Genomic DNA, 23,543 nt, shown 5'->3' on the forward strand with positions numbered 1-23,543 from the left:
TTATACAGTGGTCAAATATGTACAAAAATGCCTGAATGTGAGGGTTTTAGTATATTCTTACTTCATCTGTTGTTGTTTACAGAAGGTCTCAACTCCTTATTTAAAAGGATTGCTAACATGTTACTTTCAGGCTGGGTCCAGCAGTGCTGCTTATCTTCTGATGCAGAAGTTCAAATCAGTTTGTCTGAAACACAACACCTGAGATGTTAGGAGGTATATTCCACAATGTAAGGTACATGGCAGGGAAATATTTTAAGGCTTAAGCGAAGTGCCATAAAATGGTGCAATTACAATCGTGGTGTTAGCATGCATGGCAGCTACTAGCAGTGAAAGGCAAGTTCACACTTGTATTACAATAAAAGTAGTCCTAGAAATCTCTAACCCAAGAATATTTACTACACTGTAATTCTTCCTTTCATGTCATATCTGAGGAGCTGTACTGGAATGGGAGAACTGAGGTAAAATATCCCTGCCACATCACCACTTACAAGTCTAAAGAGATCCCTAAAATGAAGTAAGATTTTAAGGAAGCACAGTATGCTATGTACACCACTGTAGCACAGGTTTGGTTTGACACAAGGAAACAGGACAAAAAGAGCTACTTTAAATCCATTTTATTCTCATTGACTTAAACTTTTTTCAACACAATTTCCAGCAACATACATTATGAAATATACAAGATAAAGTTGGTGGTGGGGTTCTGCCCATCTTTTCATTCCTCCCACAGCTGTGGAGGGAAGACTTGCAGGACACAGTGAACATCAGAATCTCAACACTGAAAACAGACACAAAACAAAAAAAGACAAAAATATATATGAAACTGTTTGAACTGGTCACACTTCAGGGCCAGGTACAGCACAATAAATATTAGAACTGCATTATCTTAGACATCTGTAAAGTTTATAACATCCTCTATTTAAAGAGAGAAAACATCTGGTTTCTAGCATGAAATGCTACATAGTACAGTGGTGAAGGGTATGAACGACAAGGAATCCAGCAAGGGTTTGGATGGTGACTACTGATTCACACATGTTCATTGGTAAAATAAACAGCATACACTGAAAGTTTAGTGAGCTGTAAACTTAACCATTCACTACCAGAACATCAGCTGGAGGAGTAGTTTCTTTTGGGAGAACCAAAAATAGTTAATCCCTCTAAGTTTCAGCCAGGCTCTCCCTGACAAACAGCAAGTTGATACCATAACAGAAGTGGCAGCATTTGGTCCATAGCGTGAGATCCCTTTGCATCATTACTGTTCAAAGCTGGCAGCCAGTGGAAATACTTCAGTGCAGAATCAAGACTTCAATAGCCACACCACTACCACAGTGTCACCTACAACTTTCATGACTGTAACAAAGCAGTAGATGTCAGCTGGAACCCCGCTGGGCAGAGAGTGCTGCATGACAAAGCAGCACCGGATGCCACCCGACATAAGCAAGAGGCAGAGACTGGAGAGGGTGCCAGCATTTTTTTCTCTGCAGCAATGATGAGAGTGCTGGGCTCCTGGAGTTTGACAGAAAGGCTGCTCTATGCTCATTCCTCATCTCATACTAGTTTTGCCAATAAACAAGCCCAAGACACCACAGTTTCGGCTGCTTGACAGACTGCTTCCAGAGCACAGAGCAGAAGACCAGAGTCACTGGTTTCTCTTGCATCATAATCAAGGCAGGAGTAAATACATTTTGTACTTAACCTTCCCCCCGTTCATCCCCTGCCCCCAGAAGTGTAGCATCATGTATTCCTCCTACACAAGAACTGGGTACCTTCTGTGCCACTGCCAAAGAGGCCAGCTGAACACAGGTGGAGGAGGAAGGTTAAGCACGCACTTTCCTTTCCTTAGCATGACTTGGGCATTGCACTGGGAGGCAACTGCACTGGCAGGTGGAGCACCACGGAGGAAGGACTGTATTCCTGGTCCACACACATGGCATCACCATAACTTGCTATGCATGTCCTGCAGTACACAGCAGCAGTCACAAGCTTCACAAACTAAAGCAGCTGAGTGTTGTGAAATTTTATGGGTGAGTGGGAAGCAAGAAGGTAAATTCTGCTGGAAGCTGAGCACCTATGGCTTTGATTTTAGCTGATGCCAAGTCCAACAGTCCTATCTGCATTAAGTAGGAAAATAAAATTCTATTTCTCCAGTGTACAAAAGTATACTGGCTGCTTGTATGTGCTCATCTTCTAGTTAGTCCCTTCTTGGAGAGATCCAGAACTACCACATTTCAATACCAACAGACTCAGCTGAGGGTTGCAGAAGGGACAGAGTAGTGAAAAATTTTTGGTTGTATCAACACACCATCAGAATATGGTCAAAAATTCTATTTGAGAATAGGGAGTTCTACGTCATGATAGTCACTTAGCAAAGTGCCACATGTAAATGCCCTTACCACTGCCAGCTCAGAATGTACCGCCTGACTGCCTTAAGATCTACACCTCCTCTGCCAGTACAGCTCAACTGGTTACAGCCCAAGGTGAAAGACTGGTTACCAAGAAAGCTGGGAGAGGCAAGGTGAAATTTTTCCCACCCTAGAAGTGTACAACAGCATTTCCTCACTCAGCCAGGCCCATTCACACATCATTCACCATTTCAGACACACAAAGCAATGCCAAACACAAACGAAGAGGAATGTTTTGTAAGGACACTCTCTGAGTATGAACAGGGAAAACATAGGGCTATTTATCAACTCAAGTACTGTTGCATCATTCTTGTAAGGTAGGAAGCAGAGGAGTTGAGATGAGGAATTGAGAAGACAAACTATAGTGGTCAGAGGTGGAGTCTAGTCTTCCAGACTGCGAAATGCATTCTGCATATCCTCAAACAGCTGAGCATAGTCCGCCTTGATTTTTGTTTCACCATCTTTGACAGGGTCCTGAAAGATAACACAGCAAATGAACAGATCCATCAGGAAAAGCCTCGGGTACTTAAGACAACCCTGCTTTGCCAGCGCTGTAATTTCTCGATCTCAGGATTAACACTTGCTAACTGCAGAGCATGCATTATAGATCCATCTCTGCCTCCTGTCTGTCTCACCAACAGCCACAAGGTTTAAAATCTCACCTCTTTCCACATTCCACGAGCAGGCAGAATGGATATTGGACAGATAATTTTTTTTTTTGTGAGCAGTGGTTACTTTATTGAAAAGCAGCTGATTTGGAGAGGATTCAGTAATACTGAGGGTCTTAGTTAATGCTGTGTGACTCAAGAGCTGCAGTGATTAATACCAGCTCCTATCCCCAAACCAAATAGAGGAAGCGTCTTTGTGACTCAGAAATGCTCTGCTGTACTTTTTGGGGTGCACACCCTATAAGTGCAAGAGTTACTTTGCCATCATTCGGAGGTTGCTCGGTTCCAATTAAAATCTTATTGCACAATCATAACAAGCTCAAAACCATCTTTGTACAGTTTCATTTTCTCAGAATACTTTTCATAAGAACCAAGGGCAAAAAACGTAACAATCAGTTTTGCTCTGAGGCTGCAAGGCCTTCCCTGCAAGAAGCATTAACTGCGAGGCTGTGAAATGTGTCCAATGTCTTCACCGTTCCCCTCTCAGCGCTACGTTCCTCTGGGTCAGTGCAGCTCTTGGGAAACACAGAGGACTTACATGTGCGGATGCACTACTTCTTCATTGTGTCTCCAATGTGTGTCTACACAGACTGCAGGATGCAGGACATTTAAATTCTCACGCCTTTTAGACTGTTACCCAGGAAATATAATTTTCCTTTCATAACTATTACGGTATTAGAGGGCCAGCTCCACTTAACATGTATTCACCCTCTGGATTCCCTTTTTCAGCCATGCTGTCCACCGCTCTGCTGTATGCCAGATGTCTTCTGGTGGCCAGGGTTTGTAAAAAGTGTATTACTTCCCCTATCTCTATACAGCTCTCAAAGAAGCTCATGTTCCCAAGCATATCTTGTTATGTTCTTGATGCTTTGAGAATATATACCAGGGATCTGCTTACTGCAGAAACAAGCCAGTACCCTGCAGGAATAGAATACCTTGGCACACCAGAACACTTAACTTTAAACATAATTTTATCTTATGGTACTTGAAAGATTTGCAATATTGGCTTATAGAGTTATAACAGAATAAGCATCATACTTCACAGAGAACATTCCTTAGCTACTTTCACATCAGCCAGCATCACAGCTTACTGTCCTACCAGTAACTGCTACACCAGCATGCTCCAGATGACTTTAGGAAAGCTGTACGCTGAAACGATGGCTACTGAAGTTATCCAGAGCAGATGCTCTGAGCCACTTGTTTTCTCTTTAGCCCATGTTGAAGTTACTCCTCCCTTCCTCTTCTCCTAGTTACCTGCCTTAGGCCCTGAAGCCAAACACAGGGGACATCACATATTACTGCAGGAGACTAGCGTTTCTTTCCTTAACTTCTATTTAAAATAGCTTGATCAACATTTCTATCATTCATTTTTTAGCACATTCCTGGATTTAGACTTTAGGCTGCTTATCTGCTAACAGTCTCCTTAGAACATGTTATAATTTTTTACAGAATTTTATCACAAAAACCCCAGAATAGGAAAGGTACTTGTACTATTACCATGAATATATGTAACATAAAAGAGACTACTGAAGGTGGGGTTGCCAAGGCTCTTCAAGCCAGCATCACCCGACTAGATTTCTGTACTGACCATTCCTGTGCTCACAAACTAAAACCAGTTCTTAAGTGTATTCAAAGTGATTGCAAAAAGTCTCTGTTCGTAGACCTTTATCCAAGGCAACTGATGACCACCTTTGAGTAACAGCCTTTCAGAGGCACTGGAAGCTCACAAAAAGCAGTGCAACCCAGTTCCTTACAAACATACCTTGAATTTCATGGAGGTAAGTCTGTAGAGGATTTCACTCATGTTCTCTCGAATAATGGACCACGTGATCTTATTGTCACTCTGGGCTGTGGTTTCTACAGCACGGCGTGCCATGTCGTAAAATGCAATCATATTGGAAAGCATTCCCACGGTTTTATAGAAAGGGCAGAACCTGATGGAACAGAAAAGGATCTGTCAGGCACCTTGGAACAGTTAACTGGACAAGCCTTTGCTCCTGCCTTCACAACTACTCTGAATTCTCACCTGAAAGAAAGAGCGCTAGCCTGCTTTACTCCAGGTGTTTTTGATACATACTGTCAAAGAAGAGAGACTGCCTCTAATAGGTCCCACATTTTTAAATGGGCAAATCATAGGCCAAGACAATCATCCTGAAGTGATATTTCTGAAGCAGCACCCAAGCACTGGGCAAAACAGGAGACAACATGAACCGTTGCTGTACAAGTCTCACATTTCAATCTGTGCCAATACTAATGAGAAAGGGAAAACACCAGAGCAGCCAATGGAATTCCTCCTTCCTGTTTTGTCCATGATGGAAGCAGGCTCCCTCCAAGCAGCCTGGGATGACCTGACAGCTCTGCAAGTTTCTTTGCTCACAGGAAAGGGAGTGTTTCTACCACAAGAGCACTCCCCACACAAAAAGCTCCATTTTTAATGGGTAGATGACTACCATGGAAGGTACCTCATTATTATTTATACACTACCTCGTGCTACTTCCTGTGCTTCCCTATCACATACCTGCCCTACTAACCTAATCAAAGGCACACAGCATTACAGAATTATGTTCATCTAAATTTTTAGTAATGAAGTATTTCAAGACCTCCTGATCTACCTGGGCTGGGGAGTGAGATGAAGTACGAAAGGCCCCTTGCCAAGCTGTTAAAACACAAGGATAGCATGGAAAGAAGCAAAGCAGACAGGGATAATAAGCACTGCACTAGAGAAAGGTAAGTAAGTTTTTTTGATGGATCAAACTTACTCGAGAATTATGCAACAGTAACTGAAAGCAGATTCTTGCAGTCCCCCACGCATTGCTAGAATAAACAGGAAGACTTTGGGTGTTGACCGTGAAATAAAGTGGTCCTCTCCTCCTCCTCCCAAGGAGGACAGGCTATTGCAGAAATATTGGCTAACTGAACAATAGATGAGGGCATGAGAAACTCAAAGGGTATGACTGCATTCGGAAAAGGTCTGCATGCCTTGGGTAAGAACATGAATACACTGTTTGATGGCCTACCTAAGCACAGTTCTTCCATTTGTTTATGGTAAGTAAAATTAATTTCTGCACTGATCTGTTTCCAAATAAAGTAGCTGTCTAAATCCAGACTACACAGGACCAAGAGGGCAGAGTGGCCAGTCAGATCTCACCTGTCATAAGGCGTATAACCATTCTGTTGCAAGAAGTCATCTTTTATCAGCTTGGCAACCTCCAAGGTAATTTTATCTGTTTCTGCCAAGGAAGCCTAGAAAAGTAAGGTACACTGTTAGTTTAGTACTCAAGTCCACGAGGACATGGTATGTCGTGGCCAAGAACCGTTATCTTTCAGTACCTGTTTTCTTCTCACCCTCTTAAGATGGCTTCCAGACGAATTCTGTCTTTTGGGTATTTCTCACTCCCTGCTATAGAACAGCCAATTTAATGGATTGCCAAATTAAGATGGGCCAAACAGGCAGTAAGTCTACTTTAAGTCTATCTGATAATAAACAATGGGAAGGAAGTTTCCTTTAAGATAATGGAAAAGCCACCAGACATAGAAAACGCACACGGCTCTGCTATGAGGTACCTTGAAACATCACCTTCCTACATAAAGGGGTAAATTCATTTTTACCTTCCTCAGTCCTTACGTCCATGGAAGAAAAACTAGATCTCAGCATGCTAGATCAATAACTAATCTTAAGGATTTGATACTAGCCTCTGCACCTACCGATGGGCTTTCCCTGCCTGGCATTCAAGAGAAGTAAAGGAGTTGATGACAATGCCTGTCATACTCTGCAGGACAGCCACAACCCTGCTGCACACTGCTGCTGTTGGCACCACAGGTCACTCTTCTCTACCTTCACTGTCCTTTTGCTAGAAGGAGCAGACTGAGTTTTAAGTACACAAGCTTGCTTTCTAGACAGGAAGTTTGGACCTTCTTTCACGAGGAGACTGTCAGAATTCAGAGCTAAAAAGAAAAAATGTATCTGATTGTTTTTCCACAATTCTCCCCTTCTAAAGGTTTGTTGCAGTTGTCAGCCAAGCCCACACTGAAACAAACCGTTAAAGATAACACCTTTGAGAACAAGATCACCAGTTCCAGTACTTCTATAATGGGAATAATGCCTGGCTTTATTAATATTAATTAATATGTAATAAATTAGTAGTTAATAAATATTTGATATTAAAATTAATAACAAGCATTGGCTTATCAATATCCCTTCCAAACCAAGGAACTGATTCTACCCTGCTCTATAAACTAGTCTTTTAGAACATGTTTTTGTAAATAAAAAACTGCAGAAGACCCTAAGATCACATTTCCTTTTCTTTGAAGACATGTCTAGAGAGGAGAGCTCTGCTAGGCAAGATCTGGTGAACGGCCCCATCTCAGTTGGGCTAGAACATTGGTGAATAGGGAGAGCGCCAAGACCAAACTTCCTCCAAATAACTGTAGTTAATACATGTTACCACACACTACCACCACCTTGTAAATCAGCATAGCTCATCCGAGCATCATGGGATTAAGTGACTGTCCAGGATGTGCTAGACACCTGTCAATTATCATATTTACAGTGCTAAGCTGAAACACAGGGTTTTTACTGGGTCCCTTTTGAGAGCTTTCAAGGGAAATTTTCCTGTTCAAGTTCAGCTTTCTCTCCAAAACAGTGAAGTGAATGAAGGAAATTAAAGAACGCCTGTAAACCAGAGCCATATGTCATGTCACAGGTTTTCCACAGAGAAACTAGGTAATCACCAGGTCTTAGAAAAAGCAGACATCAATTCTGTTTCTACAGGCCAGCTTGTAAATGCCAACACCTCTGTTCTGCTGCTGGCAACATGGCTTCTAATAAATTGTAACCTTTCAGAGGACTTAAACAGTAAAGATCAGTCTGCATCATTTCTCTTACAAAGATTACTTCAAATGGAGTACTATTGTAGGTTGCAAAGGGCATTTCAGCAGGACTAGAACACTGAAGCGATTGAATTTTCTTAACTCCAGCATTAGATGCCCTGCAATCTAATTTACATGAAAAAAGTAGCATAAAGCCAAGGTTTATTAAATCTAAAAAAGTATTTGTCATTAGAGGTCAAACAACATGTCCTTTATTCCAAAAAGGACAGTTAGAGGCAGGAAAGTCTGACATCTCCCACTGACCATTTGCCTTTTTTGCACAATGCGGGATCCATCAAGTCTGGTCTAAGACACGGTCAAAAGCCTCCACTAGCAGTAAGGAAATGGAGGATGGCTCACTGACACCACATTTCCTCACAGCTGCTTACTCACCTTCCCCACAAGTTGCACAATCTCTGCAAGGTCCTCTTCCTCCTGTAGGATCTCTTTGGCCTTTGTCCTGAGAGGGACAAATTCTGTAAAATGCTTGTCGTAGTACTCATCCAGGGCACGCGTGTATTTGCTGTAACTGATCAGCCAGTTGACAGAGGGGAAGTGCTTGCGTTGTGCCAGCTTCTTATCCAGGCCCCAGAAAACCTGTCAGAAGCCAGAAAGATCAACCAGTGTTCCAAATCAAAAGCAAACCAAAATAATTGAAGGCAATTAAAAAAAAAAAAAAAAACAATACAGAAAGCAAGTTTGAGCAAATGCAATGTGGCAAAGGCTATCACAATCTTCAGATGAAAGCCCGAGAGAGAAAAAGAAAGCCTTCCTTATGTTAATTTAACTGTAGCAGTGACTTTCAAATACACTTCTCAAAAAGTGATGCATCTTTTAAGCTGATTTCAGACTTATTCAGCTTGAGACTCCTCATGAGGGAGAAGTCAGCTGTAACAAAGACAATGTCAATACTGGAGTCTAATTAAGTGGAGCCCTATTAGATATAACTCCTTTTCCCAAAACAGGGCTGGGAAATCAGTTGCAAGACATTCTTCTCCCAGTCAGCTGCTCTGAGGATTTTTTCATGGTTTCAATGCACCTATTAAGAGTGGTTCACTTTCAAATGTGGCTGCTCACAGCTGGGATGGAAGTGCAGCTCAAAGGGCAGCAATCAGGAAGCACATGGATATCCCTGAGCAGTCAGCATTAGAAGGAATTGCTACCTTCGCTCCCTCTTCCAAAGGGATCTCAAACACATCAGTTCAGAGACCATCTCCATAAGGTCGCCTTTTACACTGTTGGAACATTTTCTAAAGCACTGTACAAAGCTGCCTGTGTCAAATCAAAGCTCTCACACCCCAGCCACCGGCACAAACACACTGAAGCAGTCGCTTCAAGCCTAACAAAGAGGACAGAAGAGCTGCAGCGTCGTGGGACGTACCTGAACGATGCCCAGAGTAGCAGATGTGACAGGATCAGAGAAGTCACCACCTGGGGGAGAGACACTGAGCAGGAAAAGATAAGGAAAAGTTATCAGAATTGCTTTCACAGTTTAAACTGAAGTACCGAACATATGACTGCACAGCTCCGTGATCACGGAAACCAGAAAAGTCAACACAATTTCAAGTAACAGATTGCAAGCTTCCACTGCAGAAAGTGTTTGATGCGTACCCCCGCAGGTGTAATATCAAGCATACCATGAAATATAGCTATATTAGTGACTGATTGACAGTATCAAGGTATGATTTCAGTCACTTTAGCTCCAGGTAGTAACTCTAGCTTGGATTATCAAACCTATCTCAGTTGGAACAGATTGAGCAATTGTGCTGATAGGACACTGTGAAACACAGTGCAATGATTATTTTACAGAAAATAATATCCCAATTTGAAATTATTTCAGATATTCACCTATACAATAACCACTTCAACTTCATTTGGGCTTGACACCCTAATACACACCTTCCCAGAGATAAAAAAAAATAATCTTCCAACCTCAAAAGCACAATGCATTTGTGTACATATGTTGTGGACAGCAGAACTAAGCAGAGCAAAGAATGGACTCTAGGTGTTCTTGCAGATGCTAGAGGCTCTCCTGAAAATGTCAGGGGGAATTTCACTTTGCCCACAGTAAGATATACAAATCAATATAGCCTAGAAGAATGTCTGGGGACCACATGCTTTTCACAGCCCATCACAGCTTGAGATATGCTGCTCCATGTAATTCTACTCTATTTAAGCAAGAGAATCATGATTCATTATGCCCCCAAGTGCACACACTGCTGCTCTGTTAGTGCACACACTAACTGCCCTGTTAGATATCTTCTTTACCCTTGAGATATCTTCTTTCCTGCTCCGAGAATGGTTTGACATACTTTTCAGTGACAGCTCTAATGACATTCTTCCCTGAGCCATTTGCTCCAATTGCTGCAAGTGACTGCGATTCCACACCTCACACAAGACTGCGATTCCACACCTCACAGAACTACCTATCCACATTCATTCTTTCTGCTCCCATGCACAATTTAGCAGTAGTTCTGGGTGAACAGAGGCTAAATATCTATCTACACATTCACATATTTTTAGTTCTGCAGCTGCACAGAGCAACAAGACTTTCTTTTTGCCTGAAAAATAGTTACTTTGACATACAAAACACAGAGGAAGAACTGCAGCCAGTGCAAAGCAAAGAAGTGCAACACTCACGCTCCAACAATGCTGACGCTGCCTTCCCTTTCAGGATTTCCCAGACACTTTACTCTGCCGGCTCGCTCATAGAAAGAGGCTAGACGGGCACCAAGGTAGGCTGGATAACCACTGTCTGCAAACACCAACACACAGAAATTGAGTAAAAGGCTCAGAGTTTAAAGGATGCATTTACAAGACTAGATTGAGAAAAGACTACTCACCAGCTGGCATTTCAGCCAGTCGCCCTGAAATTTCTCTGAGGGCCTCAGCCCATCGGGAAGTAGAGTCTGCCATCATACTGACATGGTAGCCCATGTCCCGGAAATACTCAGACAGGGTGATTCCTAGAACAAAGACAACAGTATGCTGCAGGATACAGTTCAGAAAGGAATTCTATGCTTGTATGTTGTCACTAAGATGCAAATAAGCCAAATTATTTAAGTTTACATTTTGATGGAAATAGACACTGCAAGTTATTATTTCTTCCCATTAGATCATGTCCTTGCAGGCTTTTTTTTTTTTTTTCTTCTTCTCACTCTCCCCATTTTTTCTTATGAACCACTCTGGCTTGTCTTACATTCCCATGTATTTCTTTGAAGAGACCTGGCAATGTCACTGATGCTACTCTTAGCCTCACTGAAACCATGAACAAAGCCTCTTCTTACTGTAAAATGTCTCCTTCCCTTTCAAACTACCAGAATACAACAGTGAGAAAACGTCATGTTTTATCTTAATTATCTGGCAACTTTTCATAAAAAAGAATTTTAAAAAAAACCTCTAAGAGGCTGCAAAGGAAAAAAGACTAGCCTGCCAACTCAGAGTACTATTCCTGCCCATTAAGGGCCTGTACTTGTCAGCAAAAAGCTATTCACAAACAAAAGCTTACATAATTAACACATGGAGAAAAACTACATGAGACCCGGTGCCGTAAGTTCACTTTATAAGCAAAATGTACTCAATGTTCAGAAATCGTAATTATATACAAGCAAGCCAAATTCAATTAAGACACTAGGACTTCACGCAGGCAAGGCCTGAAAGGGTTGACTTCTGAAACTAAGCAGGTTTTTTCATACTGACCATCTCAGGAACTGAAAATACTAGAGCATGATGGCTTGCTCTACACACAGTCTTTTCCAGCCTCCTGTAAATCTTACCAGTATAGATAGAGGCTTCTCTGGCAGCCACAGGCATGTTGGAGGTATTTGCTACCAGAGCTGTTCTCTTCATGATGCTTTCTACCTTGCCATCAACTTCCATTGTTAACTAAAATGCAAGGAGAAAAAAAAAAAAAAGTGTTTTTTTCTTTATTTTTTGTTGTTTAGTTTTTTTACTGTATTACTTGCCTTCTATCAGATTACTTTCCTCACAGCTACTCTACCAAGAGCAGAGACTAGATTCAAGATTTCAGGATACTATGCTGGTTTGTGCCTTCCAGATTGCACACAGCTTAACTCTTTAACATACATGCCTCAGCCTCATCTCATCTTGTGCAACTGGCGAATCCCTATTGACCCCATTCAAATGAGCAATAACAAATCCACTGCATCAGGAAGTACATTATCTTCTCTCAGCTTACTAGTAGGCTGGAAGAGCCAAAAAATTTTAGCTTCTTGTCATAAGTCCGTTAGGAACCAGAGACCTTCCCTCCCCCCGCCCCCATCTACACCAATCCAAGTTAGTCTTTGACAACTGGACATAAAACCACATACATAACCCCGATGAAGCCTCACAAGCACCTGAACAACAGAATGCATATCCTGACATTTGTGTAGAATTCCACTTGCGAATACCCTGGCATTTACCTTTTTCATGGCCACCTCAGTTTGACCTTCTCACCTTGTAATCAATCAACACACCCAAGCCTTTTACTCCTTATTTCTGACAGTGGAGTTTCAACCTAACAGTTCAGACTATGTGGCTTCTTTCCCATATTTTACTGTGACTGTGCCACAACTAATTCACTAACATATAACAAAAGGCAGAAGGATTGGTAAACCTGTTGAGTCTTTTTTTTTTTTTAAACCAGGCATTTTCTACTTCCTTCAGAAGGTATTTCAAAGCCTAGCATGTCAAACTAATATCCGGTAACTGTTTGTATCACTACTCTGCACCCTGTAAATACAGATGCTGCATTTGGTATGCATGGTTAAGTTAGAAAAGTTAGAGACATTACCAGTGAAAGGTAAGGTGCTCATAACTGTGCTAAATTACACCCTGGCATTCATTTTGGCTTTATTTTAAACAAGATAGAAGGTACACCCCAAAACTAGTCCAGATATTTATTGAGGGGCCACTGAACTCATTCTTGAACGAGCCCAAAGGGATTTCTGCTACTACAGCCAGAATGTACAGCAGGGAGGCAAGAAGATAATTTCAAGTCACTCTACCAATATGATATTTTATTCAGTTACAATACCAGTACAATAGCAAGTCTTCCCAAGAAGGTTTACTCTCCATGAATTCTCCATACTAACCTCAGGGAAATCTCTCAGTACTTCAGACATTTCATTTCCTCGTTCTCCACAGCCTACATAAATGATGACATCACTGTTGGAGTATTTTGAGAGAGACTGTGAGATCACAGTCTTCCCACAACCGAATGCTCCAGGAATCGCTGTTGTACCCCCTTGTACACACCTGAGTAAAGAAAAAGGACTCTGATTTGCAAGGAACTCAAAAACAGCTCTCTCCCATCTTAGAGTATGTTTTCCAATAAAACTCCCTAATTAAAAGCAGAGTGACAGGAGTCACATTCAGTGTTCCAGGTGAGAAGCGCAGAGGTATTTCACTAAACCAAAAGACTGAGGGAATAAACTATACTTCTACTGCCCTCGAAGTACATGAGTTATGCTGGTACAACAGCTAGACTTTCAGGCTTGAAATTGCAGTTTTCACAGGTGGAAGCACCGATGGAATGCAAATGCTAAGAAAAGAACAACTGTACTTAGCTGTGCATTATAAGAATAAGTAGCACAATATTTTAGAACCAAAATTATTAAATTCAGCATCTTGGAAGGTAGCAGCTTAAATGAGCATTTTGTATCACAGTTAAGTGCAACAGTTTTCGTAAGTGGTGACCCCAAAACCATTGGCAACTATACATCCTCAAGACCATGGAAAGAGATCCTACTTTTGCATTCAAATGGAGATATCGAGCGTGAAAGTTCAGCTAGCCTTTCTGTAGACTTGGCATGATTATGTTATGTTTATGCTTGTCCATTCTTTTCTAGATTAATGCACTAGAACTATCTTGTTAAACTTATCTGCCTTTTTCCACTAGTAGGTTCTCCTGCCAAATATAGAAATATGAGGAATTCAGCTAAATATTTTTTGAGATTATGCTGTGATACATAGTGAAAGCTTCGGGTCTGTTTGCCCTTAAAAAAAAAATTTAAGGCCTCCTCCCTCCGCTTCCCCCCAAAAGAGAGACTTCTTACATATTAGAAAATAAATGTAGTACTTACGGGAAGAGTGCATCCAGGACCCGTTGGCCAGTTAATAAAGGATGATTGGCTGGTAACTTCTCAGTAACAGGACGGACTTGACGTACAGGCCAGACCTGGACCATAGTGAACTTCTCCTTCACACCTTCAAACTCCAGCTCTAAGACAACGTCCTAACAGACAGCACCAGACATCTGAAGTAAGCAAACAGCTGCACACTGGACCAGCACGCAAATTCTCATCTCAACTACTCTGCACAGCTAGGCCTTTGATACCACCACAGATATCTCAGAACCTCAACACGCTATCACCCCCTCCTGAGGGAAGGTTCTTTCCCATATTTACGATACCACTGGGGAAAAAAGTGCAAGATGAAGCTTCAACTAAAAACATGCTTTTGAAGAGCAACTGAATTTTACATATTCGTAGGATACTGTAGATCCCGACAGATGTCAGCAAACACGACATACTGAAGTGCTATTGGGAAGCCGCATACATAGAAAGTAACTGCACAAGATAATCGTGTAATCCCTGCAGGCAGGGTAGCAGAAGTGATCATTAACTCAGACAAACTGTTGCATGAAACACTTTTTAACTGGTATCATGCAGAACAGAAAGAGTATATCAACCTCATGAAAGAGACATGGAATATAATAGCAACTGCTGTTTGGGAGACTTACTGAAGTGTCATAGTTTCCTGGCGGAGCAATGTATGTAACTGTACCCCTGTTCCGTGGAGGCAGCATGATTTTGTGTTTGATAAGAGAGTTTTCATTCACTACACCATAAATATCTCCACCAGTGATGTGGCTGCCAACCTAAAATCAGAACAGGTCTATTAGTCATAAGTGAGAACTCCAGTTTTAAAGAAAATACCTTGACAAAGAACTGTATAAAATAACTATAGCTATTAAATCTAGCACTGTGATTACTCCCTTTATAAATGTGTTTTTACAGCACAGTAGCCCATTTACATAACTCATTACACTAACAGCACATTTGCTAGCAACACAATCTGAGTTCAGGCACCTTTCAAGGCACAGACAGTAGCAATTACTGACTGATGCAACAGATTTCCCTTGTTTCTTTTATACCTCTCAGTTTAATGTGTTAAGCAGAGCAAGGATAGCATATGTTAACGTGCAGGGTTGGAAAAAAGAAGATGCCAAGGGCTAAAGCAGTGGCATTTTCCAGCTCTGAGGCTATCTTCACCATTCACGAAATGTGTGCTGCAGTTATTCTTTTTGCTCAGGTAACACCTGCTCCTGCTAATGCTTATTACAATTCCACTAAGTTCTTTACAGTTTTGTAAATACATTAAAACTTTGCAAGTTCCTCATATGCAGCAGCAACACACAGTATGTCACATCGAGTAAGTTTTGGTGATCCCCATCCAGTCTCATACATCACCATCACCTCCTAGCACCTCTTTTCACAAACTTAATACAGCGTTAACCATAGCTCCCAGTAGTCATAGCCTTGTCACTCTGCTCCGGCTCCAAGCTCTGGTGGTAGAGGAGCAGGAGGGGAAGACAGGCTTGTCAGAACCTACCCGCAGATTTTTGGAAGGTGTGAAGTCCCACTTGACATCTCGGCTCAAAGCTGACACGTTGACACCTCTAGGGATATAGATACTTTTGGTCAGAGTGCTGATGTCTGAGAGAGGCCTCTGGATACCATCAAAAATAGCTCCCATAATGCCAGGCCCTAGTTCCACTGACAGGGGTTTGCCAGTACGGAGTACAGGATCTCCTACAGAGACACCAGCTAAAGATTTGCTGAGGAAAAGTTCATCGAGAGAAGGGGAAAGAACAGAGCAGAAGGCATCACATTTACAACATCACACTCTTAAACCACCTTTCTGACTTTAAGGTAATATTTTTATTACTGTATTACACATCATCATCTGAGAAGCATGTAGACTTTATACTAAACTCAAGCTGAAATCGCTAAAGCAACAAAGTTGCTCATCCTCCAGGGAGGCAAAGTAGGGGTAAATATTCTGCTTTATGATCATTAGTTCAAGCCAGGATGGAATTCATCCATATATGGATGAATTTACTGGAGCGCCAGGCAGCAGGATGACAAAATGTCAGGCATTTCTTAAATCTTCAAACCTGGAAAACAGGTTTGATTGTTGAAGTCAGACAATGTTATGAAATATATAATTTTTCGCTTCAGAATTTGTTAGAGAACATAACTGTTTTGACCTTGAGCCTTGCCCAGCCTTTTTGACAGCACTCTAATTTTAAAGGGAGTTTGTCCAAGACCAGCATTATTTCCCTCCTCTGTGCTATCAAGTTGTCCAGTCTATGCACTATCTAAGCTCCAAAGATGCACAATGGACTTCTCTGCAAAAGGCAGTTTGGCAAAAGCCCCTGCTAGAATACAAAAGAAACCCCCAAACCCTATGCAAGACTCAAGAGATTAAATGCAAGTTGACTTCAGAGAGCCCTATGACAGAGCCCTCTTATCAGGAACCTAAGGGTAAACTATACTCAAACTTGTTCCATGTACTGATGGAAGGCTACTAGATATGACAATGATGATGCCATCTAAAATGATGCCATCTAAAATGACAAATTATTAGGTATAGACAGGAGCTCGTCACCAGTTCACCATCCAGCTCCTCAGAACAAAGCTTTGGGAGCCAGCACAGACTTTTTCCTAGCCTCTACAGATACACAGAGACAAGTCTTAAGTTTAAAAGAATATGGGGGAGGTCTGGCTTTAAGTTTTATGACTTCTTTTCTGGCATTCTCTCCTATATGTGTAATAGAAAATACATTTTAAGTTAACCAGATTTTAGAATACATACTGTGTCCTAGCTGAACCAAGATTCTGTAAGCACACTGCAGAAGCAAAAATGTAATCTATTACATCTGGCAAAATACTCTGCCCAGAAGGCGGCATTCTGCCCACTTTACATTTCCTATTTAAGCATTATATAAACATAGTTTTCAAAAGCAAAGAAAAAAATGCAACAAATACTGCTTGGTAGTTTTGCCTTTTATGGCTGACATTTGTCAAACAACTTCCTTAACAAGGAGCTGTCATATTTAAATTAAAATGAACTTAAATTCTAAGATACTAATTTTATTTCCACATAAAAATCAAAAAAGTTCTCCTTGGTACACAGCCAAGCAAGATAAGATTTACCTCAAAACCATCAGAATTTACAAAAGATGTGCAGAACAGATGTTTCTGCCTGCCAGCATTGGAAGTACCACGCGCTGCTCCCAGCCAGCTTTATTCATCTTCTTAACTCTAATCACCACTGTGTTCTGGACTGTGCAGTCTGGCAAGCCCAAAAGGATCAGTGAAAAGGATACATGTTTCTTCATATACCTGGACGGTTGCCAAATCACCTTCCAGTCGGATAATCTCCCCCACCAGTTCACTGTGGCCTACTCGTACCAGCTCATACATAGCAGCACCTGCCATGTTGCACGCTGTGACCACTGTAGAAGACAGACACATAGGTGAATATTTTTCCTGTAGCTCAGGAAATTTACTCATCGGAAGTTAGTAGGGATTGCACAGCATAAGCCTGGTATTCACCCAAATCAGAAGCGCATTCTTGACTTCACAAAAGGGATAACCTGGCTGCCACAAACCCAGTTTAAAAGCCAGCAGAAAAAGTTTCCCCATACTTTTCACACTGTTCCTTTATGCTCAATAAGAGGACGCTATCAGAATGTAGTAGTTCACAGACAATTCACGCCATAATTTCTCTTATCTATCTTGACAGATAGTGAACGTTTAGGGTTTTAGAGACGCAGTGAACTTTGACAGACATGTTACACAGGCACTACTCCCTTTCAGTTAGCTGGGCCACATTCCCATCTGACTAAATTAAAAACGTACAAGAAAATGGCAAAAGCTCACCTGATACCTGGTAGTTACATAAACTTGTGGTTGGGGACCAGCATTTTCAAGCCACTCAAACTTTTCTTTACCTTGGTAGCATCTGGATGCTAACACAACAAACTATTTCCATGCATAGATCAAGCCAAGGCGCCTGCTAAAGGCAATACATACCCTTGTATCTAGTGGCAGATGCCAACAAAGCTTTTAAGGAAGCACTATTTTGATATTTTATTTTGCAGAAAAGTGATGTATATCTTAAGCCATTTAAATTATCTTTCAACAGATGAAGACTATTAGAGCATGTTTTGGGCCTGAAACCTACTGTTTTGAGTTAGATTTCAGCGGGTCACACATGAGGCCTAGCTGCTTTAGGACAAAATTTATCATGTCTTTGATATTATAATATCAATCTTGCACACAGGATTCATGTATTTACACAAAAATACATTTTCCACTTCTCAGGAAAGAAAGCTATTTCAGTTTAAAATTGTTTTTAAGTATCACTTCTGCCGTTAAGGGATTGGCAGTTAAAGAACAGGTATTTATTTAGGTAGACACAAGCCATGGGAGTTTCTCATTCATCAAATAAGCTGCATTAACAAAAATACATGCTATTCTTCTGCTCTCACATTCCCATCCTTTCCTTCTTCTCTCGAAGAGAATGCAAGAGGGAGCAGAAAAGCCAATAGAGTCTGCACATATTCGAAAGCTGTTAGCATCAGAGCCTAAAGGAAATTTTTAAGCTGATAAAAGAGGAGGAAGAGTCCTTCTCCCAGTTGCACTATTACCACAGTCTGCCACCTTCCCTGAACTTTGCAGCTCCTCCCTGAGCTCCTCCAGCCCACAGGTGCTGTAACACAGAAAGGCTTGACACTGGCAGGGGACTGAGTATTCCAGAGAGCACAGGGTCAAACTGCATTTCAGTGAGAATGGACTATGAATCTCACACCCTTTTACAGACACTTAATACACTGGGCCTGCAGATTTCTGACCAGGTGGCTTTATCTCATCCAGAAAGTTTACTACCTTTTGTTTTTATTATTATTATTATTCATCAGCCTGCTTCTGCTCATTACATCTTTAAATAAGATTAATTAGCAGTAACATCTTGTTAGGGTATTTCTTAATATTTTATCACACTAAGTCAGTGATCCTTCTTAAAAAGCCTCCCCCCAAAAAATAACGAGAAAAAGCCTCCCCCAGGGCTCTACTATACTTCTCTACTTCACTTCCAAGTAAACAAGATGAACAAGACACTAGATGAAACAGAACCTATGACTTTCTTTACAAAATAATACCTACCAGGTCCCGAGACTCCATGAACATAGCCAACAAAAGCCTCTCTGTCCTCATCACGGATTTTGGGTAGCTTGGAGAAGTCCATTTTGCCTGTGCAACTGTACAGAAGGAAAAAAGAAAAGAGTCAGTTCTGAAGAATACACACACATAATAAGTTCCTCCTCTTCCTCCCCTCTGCTTTCTCCTTGTTTCCAGTTAGAAAGAATTCTGAACTGAAGAATTCTGAACTCTCATAGCCTCAACCACCTTAACCACATTGATTTTAAAGCTATAAAAAGTTACAAAGTAACTCATTTAAACAAACAAAAGAACTAACATCCCCTGTTGCAGAACCACAGGGGTGGAACATCACTCCACAACATGCTCCCCAAAACACCACTCAGTGAAATAGTTACACTCCAAAAATGCTGTAACACGCTGGACTATTTTCAAGCCAAATAACAGGATATTTAAACAAGGGAGAATCTCTTCTATCTTCCACATCTCATCTAGCCTCCTTCAAAACATGGAGTTTTCCATGATTCTGAGTGAGCAAGGGAATTTTCTGGGGCTTCTGTACTGCCACCAGTCTCTAAAAGGCAATACTAGAAATATTAATTGTGAAAATTCTATTTTTGCTGTCTCAAGCTGCTGAATCAGAGTGTTCAGAGGAAGAAACAAACATTTTCACAAGCACCAGCACGCAAACATGGGAGTCCTCTCTATATGCCTTGCAGCTAGGTATTACGCAGTCTTGCTCTCAGTGAAACCCATGAAGCATTATAGAAGAATTATGCTGAACAATGGCCAAAAAACCTAACTTGCAACAGTTAAACGCTGACGTCTCTTGCCAGTAACTGTTTAGAGAATCTAAACAACTGGCACAGGAAAAGCTGTTTTAGAAACAGACCTCCTCAATCCACGTTTGTTCTGTAATTGACAGTTGGGCTGCCCTGCTTCTGGTGCCGATAAGAGTATTTAATAGTTTTGCTTTGTCAGCCCTTATCATGCTTTGCGTTACCTTGGAAACTGATCAGTGTTAAAGAACCATAAGGCAACTACCCATTTCTACTGTATTGACACATTTTTGATATAGCGCTGATGAAAGGTGCAGTATGGCAGCCCCAGCACACAACGCGCTCTGCATATCAACAGGGCCTACTCAGAAGAGCCCATAGTTCAGTGACATGAACCATGTGAGGCATCTGCTGACACTCACAGTCCTTGTGAGAAGCTTAACCTAACCTGGCATCATCTGCAAGGCAGCAAACAGAGAGGCATACTCAGGCTTGAAAACCTGCCCCCATGTACAATGAGGAAGACAACTACATTGTCACTCCTTCCACCATCATTAAAGGATGCTTTTCTGCCTGTTGTCAAGGAGCAGTAGGTAGTTGACATCTGCTATTCTTAAAATCTTATGACTGTTTTCCAGCTTTTTAGTACTATACTACAAATCCTCTGCCTCTCAGCCTCTTTACCAATCTAAATGTTTTAAATCAGTGGCTCTGCTCTGTAAGAAAAGGATCTCCAGTGATTCCGAACTCCTATTCATCCTGAAGGAATAGCTTCTTCCAGGCTCCATGTCTCACTGGAGTGGATTGTGTAACATGGCTACCATTGATTTATTTCACAACAGCCACCCCAACAGTTGATCATGACTCAGTCACCACTAGCCTGGAGTGGAACTGCTAACTGTTCTCAAGCTCAAAGGCTAAGTCAGATATCTGTTAGATTGCTCTACTCTCCATAACAATAGTTTATCCTTTAAGCTGCCTGTTGCTTAGGCCCAGAAGACAATTTTAATTTCACTGCTTATTTCTCAAAAGTCTCCTCTGACAAAGGGCAGAGGGGAGGTCCTTGCAAAGCAATCTGCAGTTCCTGAGTAGCTGGTTCTGATGAGACTAACATAACTACCCCATCTTTTTTTGCTTTTAACAATTAAAAACATTGCAAAACTCAAACACAATTACTGTTCATACTGAAAAAAGCAGCTGGTCTTATAAATACACCCAAAATATTTACTTCAACATACCATGATACAGAACAATCTCTAAAGTCCTACTACTAAAATCTTCTATAGAAGCACAATAAAGAAAGAGCTAAACCAAATTCTCATAACTGAATTAGTGATGCTGTTTGGCAATTAGACAGTACAGAGTCCCATACGAAAGACTCAATTTACAAAGGTAAGGAAAAGCAGGAAGAAAGCTGGCCAGTTTCAATTTAAATTAACTTTTCTTCATATCCAAAACGTGCAGGTCAGCTGACCGCCACTTGAAGTGACCGTTTATCTTTTAGGGACACAAAGAACAACCTCAGAACAGTCATTCTGCAGTTAAAACAGCATCCTGACACACAGCACCTGCCTCTCTTGTTCCTGTGGCTGCTCTGCTCCCTCTCTCTTCCTACAGGCACCTTCCCTCCCCACTTACCAGCCAAGCCAACTAGAAGGGAATGGGATTCCTCTGTTAGACTACCTAGCAACACATCAATAAACCTGTCTTTGTCCTGGTCTTTAGCATCTGCACCAATTGCTTTTAAACATGTATCTATTAAATATTCCAAATATAAAAATGCAGTGAATTTCTCCTCACCTTTCTCTGTTCCATCTCCTATACACCTCCAAACAAAGTACGCACAGTCTAAAAACCCAGTGCTCACCCAGCCAAGTCGACCTCTTTTTTAAAGGGGCTACACATCTTTTAACACTGAATACAAATTAAGAAAAAGAAGTTGTTATTTTTCTCTGCATAGTTGTCTTGTGCTTGTGTATTAGCATTACAGATTTTCATTTTAGATGGAAAAGTCCTGATGGCAGAAACATTGCCTTACCTACCCACACTGTTAAATGTCTTCATTGTTAGTACTCCGATAAAACAAAATTCCCTAAAGCGCATCAGAATTTGCTAAACATAACATCATGTGTGTGTAGACAGTATGTACTTACCACAGAAGCCATGGTAGCTAGCCATTTTAGAAATCTACCAAGTTCCTACAGCCTTTCGTAAGCCTCTCACCAACACAGGTTATTAGGCACTACATGCCATCCATTCCTACAAAGCCCACTAGCACACCTACACAGGGTACTAGCTTAACTTTAATTTCTTTATGAGCAAAGATACATCTTGTATCCTTTACAACTCACGAACAGGAATCTTCCTTGTCTTAAGCAGTTCAACAATTGATTTTAAGCATGCTCTTAAGCTCTAACATGGTCATATTCTGCCTAACAGTGCCAGAAATGAAAATATTACTTGCTGCAGAACCATCTCTGATTGAAAGTTGATTTATTAAAGTAATTTTATAGCCATAATTAAACAAGGGCCAATGACCTGAGTTTTCTATCTGGATTTCTCCCCAGCACAGCAACTGGGCTACAGAGTAGCCCCAAAAATGTAACTATCCCACTCAGAATGCCAGAAAAACCTGTTTTCTACTACAGTTCCTTGTTTTTGCTTCAAACATTTGATCAGTCCCTGAATTTACACAATGAACTGCCTTACCACAAAGATCTCTTCAAAATTAAGACTCCAGTGAGATTTTTAGAAGGAGCCTTCTTACAGCAAGGATGAAAATCCATGGCTATTTCATCATATAAACACAGATTCTTACCTTATTTTGCACAAACAGGGAGTAACAAAAATCCACAGGCCCAATGAAGCAAAGCCAGAATTCAGCAGTTATGCACCACCACTTACAAAATAATTGTCCTTCCAGTGCCCCTACACAGAAGGATGAGAAAGCCTGCTGCAGAGGGGAAAGAAATTTCTGACACACAGCAGAGGCATAACCACCTGACTTGATGAGTCATCAGTCTCTCTCTCTCCCACCAGCACCGAGCAATGCAGCAATAGCAAATCAAGCTACCTACAGCCCAGCTGAACTCCCATCTGTGCCCTCCTTACTGCACAGGACTGAGCATAAGAAATTAAAACCAGCATTCAGCATTCACATTAAGGACCTCCTACAAAGCCAATAATCCCAATGTCCCAAGTGGTACATACTGCTACACAAAAATCCTTGAGAGAGATATGCATGCTTTCTGCTGGAATCCATTTATCTACCAGTCCTCCTATGTAATATATCCATGTCAGCATGTGCTCTGCTCTGGAAGAGCTTAACAGAACAACCATTTAACAACAAACTGCACAGGGAGGCACTGAAGACACTGCAATCCTAATTGCTTGAGTATGTAGAACAGGTATTGATTCTTGTCAAAATAGCGAGTCTTGTGGGCCTTACTGCTGCCAATATAAGAACCCCTTCCCCTAGTTAGCAGAAGCATTGACGCAACTGCACAACAACCAACACCTTTGCAGAGCAGACCAATGTGCCACCTTGAGTGACAGCTGCTAGAATCTGCTGTCGAAGACTGACAGTCACTGACATTG

At 41.3% G+C, this 23,543-nt stretch overlaps 1 protein-coding gene across 1 annotated transcript; it reads right to left on the bottom strand.

Annotated features, from left to right (window-relative positions):
* Window positions 1–599: 599 nt before the first annotated feature.
* On the bottom strand, window positions 600–22,910 carry ATP6V1A (ATPase H+ transporting V1 subunit A). The gene is made up of 15 exons (XM_075511812.1): window positions 22,765–22,910; window positions 19,174–19,268; window positions 17,334–17,462; window positions 15,554–15,768; window positions 14,682–14,819; window positions 14,023–14,174; window positions 13,033–13,195; window positions 11,713–11,821; window positions 10,780–10,902; window positions 10,577–10,691; window positions 9,318–9,381; window positions 8,330–8,533; window positions 6,216–6,310; window positions 4,830–5,001; window positions 600–2,873 (listed from the first exon to the last, which is right to left on the bottom strand). The coding sequence occupies exons 2-15, from the start codon at window positions 19,253–19,255 to the stop codon at window positions 2,781–2,783; spliced, it is 1,854 nt and encodes a 617-aa protein (XP_075367927.1). The 5' UTR covers window positions 19,256–19,268; window positions 22,765–22,910; the 3' UTR covers window positions 600–2,780.
* Between the last annotated feature and the right edge of the window lie 633 nt (window positions 22,911–23,543).

This window comes from Mycteria americana, chromosome 1 (assembly GCF_035582795.1).
Source record: "Mycteria americana isolate JAX WOST 10 ecotype Jacksonville Zoo and Gardens chromosome 1, USCA_MyAme_1.0, whole genome shotgun sequence".
In the NCBI taxonomy this organism is placed as follows: Eukaryota; Metazoa; Chordata; class Aves; order Ciconiiformes; family Ciconiidae; genus Mycteria; species Mycteria americana.

Excerpts from the sequence above, each read along its gene's own strand:
- ATP6V1A (XM_075511812.1), bottom strand. The coding sequence starts at position 19,255 with ATGGACTTCTCCAAGCTACCCAAAATCCGTGATGAGGACAGAGAGGCT. Across the intron at positions 14,820-15,553 it reads CACCTTCCAAAAATCTGCGG|GTTGGCAGCCACATCACTGG; the intron begins GTAGGTTCTGAC and ends TTCTGATTTTAG. Across the intron at positions 14,175-14,681 it reads CAGGAAACTATGACACTTCA|GACGTTGTCTTAGAGCTGGA; the intron begins GTAAGTCTCCCA and ends GCTGTCTGTTAG.